Raw genomic sequence first — 10,102 nt, 5'->3', positions numbered from 1 at the left:
ATATATATATATATATATCTTGTTTCATGACATTGGTTGCTACTCCCTCATTATAACAGCACTCTTCCCACTTCCTCCCCTGGGTTCCCCATTTCCTTTTGTCCTTCCTGTCCCTCTGGCGGTATAGTAGTTAAGGCATTTGGCTGCTTACCAAAACTTCAGTGGTTTGAACTCATCAGCTGCTTTGGTGGGAGAAAGATGAGGCAGTCTGCTTCCACCTTGGAAACCCAAAGTGGGTAGCTATGAGTAGAAGTACACTTGATGGCATTGAGCTTCTTCCCCCTGCCCCCCCAATCCCCACCCCTTTTTGATCTTGTATGGTTGATTTTACTGATTCCCCCTTGGTGTTTTTATTCACTATTTACTTTAAAGGCCTCTTTATTGTTTCACTGAAAGTTTATTTCTGGGGCTGGGTTCAGTTCTAGGCTTGAGTAATATCTAAGTATAATACCAAAACCATTCCACTCCCATCAAGTGGATTCTGACTCATAGTGATTGTACTGAACATAGCAGAACTGCCCTGTAGGGTTTAGATAGTGGGAAATCTCTGTGGAATCAGATTGACTTATCTTCCATGGAGCAGCTGGTGGTTTTGAACAACCAACCTTTTGTTTACTAGCTGTAATCTTTAACCTGGACCATGAAAGCCCCTTCTAAATATAATGACCTTTAACTAATACTCTACAATCTCTTGCCCTTTCTTTGTTCCCTTGGCAAGATTTTACTCTGCCTAAAACTCCAAACCAAATTCACTGCCATTGAGTGGATTCCAATTCATAGTGACCCTCACTGGGTTTCTGAATCTGTAAATCTTTATAGAAGTAGATTGACCCATCTTCTTTCTGCAGAGCAGCTGGTGGGTTTGAACTCCCAACCTTCTGGGTAGCATCCAAATGTCTTACCTATTATGCCACCAGAGCTCCTTCTACTCTGCTTAGAGGTGCAAATCATTCCTTCAATCCCTGCTTTTCTTATCAACCCAGGTAGACTTGAAAAGTCTAAATTTTTTCTATTTCTTGAAATCACTCTAAGAGCACATAGTTTACAATTTTCTATTTCTCTCCATTTGACATTAAGGGCTACTTGATTTGTTAATGCATTTATTCACAGATTTATTTGGTGCCAGGCATTATTTTAAAAGCTTTGAGTTATATCTTTGAAGAGATCATTTTTTTTTTTTTTTTCATTCTTGGAGTTTACATTCTAATAATGACCTAGTACTAATCAACTGACAAATACATAAATCATACAGTGAAAAATGAATGAAATAAAAACAAACAAAAACAAGACAAATATGTTGTTGTGAAATCATTTCTGACTCATGGCCAGGGTAATCAAGATCAAGTTTGCAGATTGCAAATTTTTGATGTACAGTCTTAGAGTAGAGAGAGGAGTATATTTGGAAGTGGAAGGTTTGTGATAGAGGCTCCAATTAATTGTGTGATTCTGAGAAAATCACCTAACTCTCCCTAATCCCAGACTCCTTAATATTTATCTCTTTACTTCAAATTAATGGAATATTGACCAAATGAGAGTGTGGAAATTGACTTGAAGTCTAAATTAATAACTCTGAACTCCTACAGTAGGAATAAATCAGTCTATACAAAAAATATTACAAGCCTGAAACCAAATAGCATGGGCCAATTGATGTGGAAACTTAGCAGACAGACAGTAAGTAGTTGGATATAATTTGATTGCCTTCTATACACTAGTAAGACTCAAAATGTAAGGATAGATTCTTAGGAAACACAGAAATAACATTTCATTGGAGGAATAAGCTACCAGCAGCATGATGAGAAGAAATTATCAAAGAGACAATAAAATGAAAAGAAAGGCAAAGAAGGTGAGAGTCTCAAGAGAAAAAGGAGTAATAAAAAGTACTGAATGATATAGAGATATTAAATAAGATAAAGATGAAAGCATGTCTTTTGACAGTGAACTTCGTATGTTGATCTTGTTGAGGACATGTTTGAGAGAATGTTCGTATAGAAACACATGGCATCAAGCAAAAACTGAGAGTTAAGAATGTAGAAAGAGTGATTGATGGCCTTAAAGGTACTTAGCTTTGAAAGGAAAGAGTGAGATAGGTTGAAATAGATCCACCAAACTCTGAACTCACTGCTATCAAGTTGGATCCGGCATATAGAGACCCCTCCTTGGATTTCCCAGGTGGTATCACTATAGAAGTAGATCACCCAATCTTCCTTCCAAGGAGTGGCTGGTGGGTTTGATTGGCCAGCCTTCTGGTTAGCAGTCAAATGCCTTAGGCACTATGCTACCAGAGCTCCTAGGAATAGATCCAAAGAAAACTTAAATAAAAGTATTTTATTTTATTTGGAGAGATGTGAGCAATTCAGAAGACTGAAAGAAATGAAGTCAATAAACAGAAATATATTAGAGAAATAGAAGGTTGAGTGTGTTGACTGATGGAGGAACATAATAAAGGAATAAGAAGTAGATTCAAAGCATGGATAAATGATTGGACATTGATAGAAATATTGGAAATGAATAGAAGAACATTGAGTCTTCCTCCAATATAAGAAGAAAAGAAGCACAGACAAGCCTAAGCCAGATACATTTTTTAGTATGGCAGTGCAGATGTTGGTAACAAATGAGAAATCCCAGCATTGTGTTTTCTGTCTACTAAACAGACATAATTCTATCCAACTTATTTTCAGAAGATTTTTCTATTGTCTCCACACTCACTTAGTTGGCCCTTCTATGTTATCACAATTCCTTTTGTATCTCTTTGGCTTCTATATAGACAATACACTGGTCAAGTCAATGGCTTGTCCTTTCATCTTTGTATCCTATGACAGTGGCATCACTAGTGAAGTGGGGGTGAAGACACTGTTAGACAGGATGACACCAAAGTGACTGTCTATAAAATTTTTGTATGGTGTTTCAGCAGAAATTTTATATTTCATAAAAATATCCCTGTAGTTAGTTATAGTACAGCTTGTCTGTCACTTTGTCACACTGTGGCAGCTTGCATGCTGCTGTGAGGCTGGAGTATGTCACTGATATTTCAAATACAGAAGGGTCACTCATGGTGGACAGGTTTCAGCAGAGCTTCCAGACTAACACAGACTTGGAAGAAGAAAGGGGTCATCCACTTCTCAAAGAATTGACCAGTGAAAACATTATGATTAGCAGTAAAACAGTGTCTGATATTTTACTGGAAAACTTTGTGAATAGCACTGAAACATTGTCCAATATAGTGCTGAAAGATGAACCCCTCAGGTTGGAAGGCACACAACATATCATGGGGAAAAGCTGCACCCTCAAAATAGAGTCAACCTTAATGATGCAAAAGGAGCAAAGCTTTCGGGCCTCCACTTGCTGTTGTAACATGACTCAAAATTGTAAGAAACAGCTACAAACATCCCTTAATAATCATAACACAAAATGTATGAAATATGAATGTAGAAAGATTGGAAGTTGTCGAAAATGAAATGGAAGGCATAAAGATTGATAGCCTAGGCATTAGTCAGCTGAAATGGGCTAGTTTGGGCCATTTTAAATCAGAAAATCATATAATCTACTGTGCCAGGAATGACAAATTAAAGAGGAATGGCATCACATTCATCATAACAAAGAGTATTTCAAGATCTAAACTTAAGCACAATGCTGTTGTTGATAACATAATATCTATATGCTTACAAGAGAGACCAGTTACTACTATTATTCAAATTTATCCACCAACCACCAAAGTCAAAGATGAGGAAATTGAAGATTTTTACCAACTTCTGCAGTCTGAAATTGATCAAGTATGCAATGTAGATATATTGATTATCAGTGGTGATTGGAATGTGAAAGTTGAGAACAAAGAAGAATCACCAATGGTTGGAAAATATGGCCTTGGTGATAGAAATGACACCAGAGATAGCATGATAGAATGTGGAAAGACTAACTACTTATTCATTGCAAATACCTTTTTTCAACAACAGAAACAGTGGCTATACATGTGGATCTCTCCAGATAGAATACACAAGAATCAGATTGATGACATTTGTGGAAAGAGGTGATGGAGAAGCTCAATATCTTCAGCCAAAACAAAGTCAGGATTTGATTGCAACAGACCAAGCTGCTCACATGTAATTTCAAGTTGAAGCTGAAGATAATTAAAACAAGTGGACAAAAGCCAAAATATGACCTTGATTATATCCCACCTGAATTTAGAGACCATCTGAAGAATAGATTTGACATATTGAACACCAATGACAGAAAACCAGACAAGTTGTGGGATGGCATCAAGAACATCATCCGTAAAGAAAGAAGCAGGTCATTAAAAACACAAGAAAGGAAGAAAAGACTAAAATGGATGTCAGAAAAGACTAATTTGCTCTTGAATGGAGAGTAGCTAAAGCAAATGGAAGAAATGACAAGATAAAAGAGTTGAACAGAAGATTTCAATGAGCAACTCGAGAAGACAACATCAATTATTATAATGAAATGTACAAAGACTTGGAGTTAGAAAACAAAAAGGGAAGGACATGCTTGAAATTTCTCAAGCTGAGAGAACTGAAGAAAAAATTCAAATCTCAAGTTGCAATATTGAAAGATTCTATGGACAAAATATTGGATGATGCAGGAAATATCAAAAGAAAATGGAAGGAAAACACAGAGTCACTGTACAAAAAATTATTGGCCAATGTTCAGCTATTTCAGGAGGTAGCATATTATGAAGAATTAATGGTATTGACAGAATATCAGCTGAGATGTTTCAACAAACAGATGCTATGCTGGAAGAACTTACTTGTCTGTGCCAAATAATTTGGAAGACAGTTACCTGGCCAACTGACTGGAATGGATCCATATTTTTACCCATTCCAAAGAGAGGTGATCTAACTGGATGAGAAAATTATCAAAAAATATCATTAATATCACACACAAGTAAAATTTTGCTGACAATAATTCAAAAATGGTTACAGTAGTATATTAACAGGGAACTGCCAGAAATGCAACCTGGATTCAAAGAGGAAGTGGAATGAGGGGATATCATTGCCGATGTCAGATGGATCTTGGCTGAAAGCAATGAGTACCAGAGATGTTTATTTGTGTTTTATTGGCTAAGCAAAAGTGTTTGATTGTGTGGATCATAACAAATTGTGGATAGCATTGAGAAGAATGGGGATTCCAGAACACTTAATTGTGCTCATGAGGAACCCGCATATAGTCCTGGAGGCTGTCATTCGAACAGAACAAGAGGATACTCCATGGTTTAAAATCAGGAATTGTGTGTGTCAGTGTTGTATCCTTTCACCATATTTATTCAATCTGTATGCAACTATATTTATACACTGAGCAAATAATCTGAGGACCTGGACTATATATATGAAAAAGAATGCAGCATCAGGATTAGAGGAAGACTCATTAACAACCTGATATGCAAATGACACAGTTTTACTTGTTGAAAGTGAAGATGACTTGAAGCACTTACTGATGAACAAAGACTGCAGTATAGATTAAACTCAACATTAAGAAAGCAAAAATCCTCACAACTGGAACAGTGAGCACCATGACAATAAATGAAAAAAAAATTGAAGTTGTCAAAGATTTCATATTACTTGGATCCACAATCAACACCCAGCAGTCAAGAAATCAGATGACGTATTGCATGGGCAAATCTGCTGTAAAAGACCTCAATCTATAAAAGTGCATCTTAATAATTCTAATCACTGAGTCATTATGAAGATTGTGTGATAAATGTTGAAGAGCAAAGATGTCACTTTGAAGACTAAGGTGCACCTTCCTCAAGCCGTGGGATTTTCAGTTGCCTCATATGCATGTGAAAGCTGGAAAATGAATAAGGAAGACCAAACAAGAGTTGATGCTTTTGAGTTGTGGTGGTGGTGGTGAAGAATGCTGAAAATACAATAGACCACCAAAAGAATGAACAAACCTGTCCTGGAATAAGTGCAGCTAGAATGCTCATTGGAAGCGACAATGTCCAGACTTCATCTCACCTACTTTGGTCATGTGGTCAGAAAGGACTATTCCCTGGAGAAGTATATCTGTTAGGTAAATTGGAGGGTCAGCAAAAACAGGGAAGACCCTCAACAAGATGGATTGACCCAGGGCTGCAAGAATGTGCTCAGGTATAGCAAAGATTATGATGAAGGTGCATGACGAGGCAGTGTCTCGTTCTGTTGTACATAGGGTTGTTATGAGTCGGAGCTGACTCAGCAGCACCTAACAACAAACAACAACAGTTAGCTATAACAACAAAAACATTTTTTGCAAGCCCAGCTTACATGTATCAACATGCCTACAAGGCTAAAGCTCTGTGTTGATGTACTTTTTGAATCTCCTAGCATTCTCTGGTCAGAGCTGTCATTATTATCTGATTACAGTGATGCTTGGAATCATGTGCTTTCTTCTGCACAGGGTAAAAGCAGGTGCTATAACCACATGCTGCTGCTTTCATTGCTGTGGGTGTTTGTATAATCACCAATTCGTCAAATTTTCTGATGCTTTATCTACAATATGTTGTAATAAGTTTTTGTGAATCTGTATCGATAAATGTTTTTTGATAATGAAATAGTAATTAAAGGAAAAGAAGGAGAAAAAGGTTTCCATCCATTTATTAATAATGCTGTAAACAAAAATAGATTTTATAAAAGAAAATATTCATATAACCCAAGAATTATTACATTAAAGAAATTTACAACTTTATTTATCACATATATTCTATGATTAAAATTGATAATAAACATTACTAAGAATTCTTAGTGACATCATGAGTTATCATACCAGGTGACACCAACCTTAGCAATGCCACTGGCAGGTGGAGAACCACGGGTTATAAAGTAAGTGTAGTAGGATTTCAGTGAAGAAAACATTGTTCTTTTATTTGTCCATTTTCATTAACATCTTGGTTTTATTCCTTTTATTTCAGCTTTACGTAATTATGATATGCTGTCAAGATGGACAGCAGACAGACTGGATGCTGTTGTCATATCAACCAAGTAAGAGTGCTGTTGGTTTGATTTTAGACCTTGCATTCCAAGTTTCTCTCAGCTTTCTTGGCTAAAGCATAATTATCATAAAATAATAATAATAATTCCAAGGTGAGAAAAAAGGAGCTCTGGTGATGTGGTTAAAGCATTTGGCTGCTAGTGGAAAGGTCGGTGATTAGAACCTACCAGGGACTCTGAGGAAGAAAGATGAGACAATCTGCTTCCATAAAGATTTTCTCACTACCGTTGAGTCAGATACAACTTGTAGTTACTCATCCTTGGGTTTTTGAGGCAATATTACTATGGAAGTAGATTGCCCAATCTTCCTTCCCAGGAGTGACTGGAGGGTTTGAACCACCAACCTTGTGGTTAGCAGTCAAATGCCTTAGGCACTGTGCCACCAGAGCTCCTTTCATAAAGATTTATAGCCTTATAAATCCAGTGGGGTTCCCTACAAATTGGGCTGGTTGTTCAAACCCACCAGCCACTCCTTGGAAGGAAGGTTGGGCAATCTACTTCCATAGTGATTCTGCCTTGGAAATCCAAGGAACAGTTGCTATGAGTCAGATCTGACTGGACATCACACAACAACAACAACAACAACAACAACAACAACAACAAATGAATTGGAATGCATTCAATGACCATGGGCTTGGTATTTTTTGTTTTCAGATGAGAAAAAGTAAGTTACAGAAAGTAAAATATAGACCTACTCCAATTAGAGTCAGAGGAAAAAAAATACACAAAACCTCTGTATGTGTGTGTGTTTGTATGTGTGTGTATGCTTCCCACAGGGATGAAGAGCTAAGAGTAAACCGTTTTCACATAAGTTTAAATTGTACCACCTATGAGCAAAAATGTTTACTGTATTTCTCTCAATCCTTAATTTGCATTGTCTTTAAGAAAGACTACCTTGGAGTCAGAGGAAAATCTATAAAAGTGCATCTGAAATAATTCTTACCACTGAGTCATTTTGGAGATAATGTGATAATGTTTTTGAAACAATTTATCCAAGAATGCCACTTGATAAGTCTAAAATATTAACATTTGTCACAAAATTAAATAAATTAACAAACAAAGCCAAAAATTCAGTGGCAGTGTGTTAGATCAATAATCATTTACAAAAGAACTCAGAGAAAGATTAAAAATAGGGCTGAGTTGTTAGGTAGACCTTGTCAAAGTTATGTGCAATTATTTATTTCTTTTAACTACTTACTGTGATTTTGGTGAAAGTTTACAGAAAAAAATTGAGTTTCCATCCAGCAATTCATGCACATTTTGATTCCTGACATTGATGTCAATCCCCCCCAATGTAACAGCATTCTCCCCACTTCCTCCCTGTGTCTACCATTTCCATTCATCCTTCTTTCCTGTCCTTTCTTGCCTTCTGAGGTTTATCCCTGGACAAATGCTCTTCTTTGATCATCTATGGTTGGTTGTTTTTAAGAGTGCAAACCTACCTGATTTTATTGTTCACCTTATAGGCCTTTCTATGTTTGGCTGACAGTTAAGCCACAGGGTTGAGTTCAGTTCTAGGCTTGAAGAGTGACTAAGGGCCATAGTCTTGGGATTCAACCTGTCTCTCTGACTAGTAAACCTAGCATTTTTTTTTTTTTAATTTTGTTTCACATTTTTCTCTCACTTTTTCCAGGATCTCTATTGTAATCCCTTTCAGAGAAGGCAGCAGTGGTAGCCAGACACCATTTAGTTGTTCTGATATCAAGATCTTGAAGGCTGAGGTATGATGGTCCACTAATCCCTTGGACTAATTTTTCCATACATCCTCAATTTTCTTCACTCTTCTTTGCTCTGGACAGTGTGATAATTGGAGCTGTGTGTCAATTGGCTGGACCACAATTCTGTGTGATTTGAGTTGTTGTGGTGTGGTTGTTCCCATGATGGGATCAGATGATTATGTTTTGAGCAGCCAATCTGTTGAAAGGGAGTTTCCCTAGGGGTATGGCCTGCTTCCAGTATATCTGTGGACATCCTGGGAGAGGAGACATGCTTCTGTGGATCGGGATTCTGTTGTGCTGCCTACAACTGTCCATGAGTGAACAATCCACCATTCGTCCTGGAGATCTTGGATTCGTCATTCATTGGAGTCTACAGCCAGTGTACTGCCTGCCAGCCTACAGCCCCTGTGGCTGCAAGAGTCAGGAAAAGGCTCCAGCTTGATGTGGAAAAGCCTCCAGCTTGACGTTTGATCCAGGAACTTTGGACTTGCCAGCTTCCATAAGTGTGTGAACCATTTTCCTAAGATAAATTTCTCTCTATATACATATATATATGTGGTTTACTGGTTTTGTTTCTCTAGAGAACCCAGTCTAACACATTTGGTACCGAGAGTGGGGTCTAGAGAGACAAAATCATAGGGATGGGCTTCCTAAATTGGTTCTCCAATTTGATTAGTGGTAAAGACACTAGTGACCCTGCCTCTGTCAGTAAAGAGGGCCCTGCTAACCTGTGGCATGAGGTGGCAACATTAATACATGAAATAGCACCACCAATAGATCAAGTACTTGTGAGAAGTGATGCTCTGGGTGATCGGATATTTGATACTTTTCTGCAATTTTGTCAGCATGAGGAGTATAAGGAAGCTGGTTGGTTGGTCCTACTTACACTCAACAAAGTGGTAAAAGAGTGAGATGAGCTCAGGGCTGCTGAGTCTCGGCTTAAGCGCAGCATAAAAGACCTCAGTGCTTCCAGTTGTGCTCTGAAAGAAAGTGTTATATCTTCTAGTAACAGAGCAGATATTGCTGAAAACCAAATCCAGAGTTTTATTGTAAGGGTGGCTGAATTACAATGTCAATTAAATTGCCAACCCAGAATGGTGTCTGAAGTTAAAGTGAGGGCATTGATTAGGAAAAAAATGGGATCCTGAAACCTGGAATAGCAACATATGGGCAGAAGATAGTAAAGAAGATCAGGACACAGAGCCTGTAAATTCTGTCGAATCCCTCCCATCTGAAGGGATTATTATAAAGCCATTATCCCCTCCACCTCAGTTTGATGGGATTAGCCCAACTGTTCTAGCTGAGTCATTGCCTGAGGCTATGGAAGACATTGCTGAATGTTCTCAGAAACTGCCCCAACCACCCATTGTTGCTGCTAGACCTATAACTAAAGTTAAGTCCAAG

General features: G+C 37.7%; 1 protein-coding gene across 1 annotated transcript in view; it reads left to right on the top strand.

Annotated features, from left to right (window-relative positions):
* LOC103196419 (arylacetamide deacetylase-like) overlaps positions 1 to 10,102 on the top strand; it is a 30,473-nt gene that overhangs the window by 5,240 nt on the left and 15,131 nt on the right. Inside the window, exon 3 of the mRNA XM_007940159.1 lies at positions 6,902 to 6,971. Coding sequence (XP_007938350.1) covers positions 6,902 to 6,971 — 70 coding nt within the window. The remainder of the gene's footprint in view (positions 1 to 6,901; positions 6,972 to 10,102) is intronic.

The sequence above is a fragment of the Orycteropus afer genome, unplaced genomic scaffold (assembly GCF_000298275.1).
Source record: "Orycteropus afer afer isolate SDZICR_OR568_19922 unplaced genomic scaffold, OryAfe1.0 scaffold00066, whole genome shotgun sequence".
Taxonomy (NCBI): Eukaryota; Metazoa; Chordata; class Mammalia; order Tubulidentata; family Orycteropodidae; genus Orycteropus; species Orycteropus afer.
This window is presented reverse-complemented; position numbering and strand designations above follow the sequence as displayed.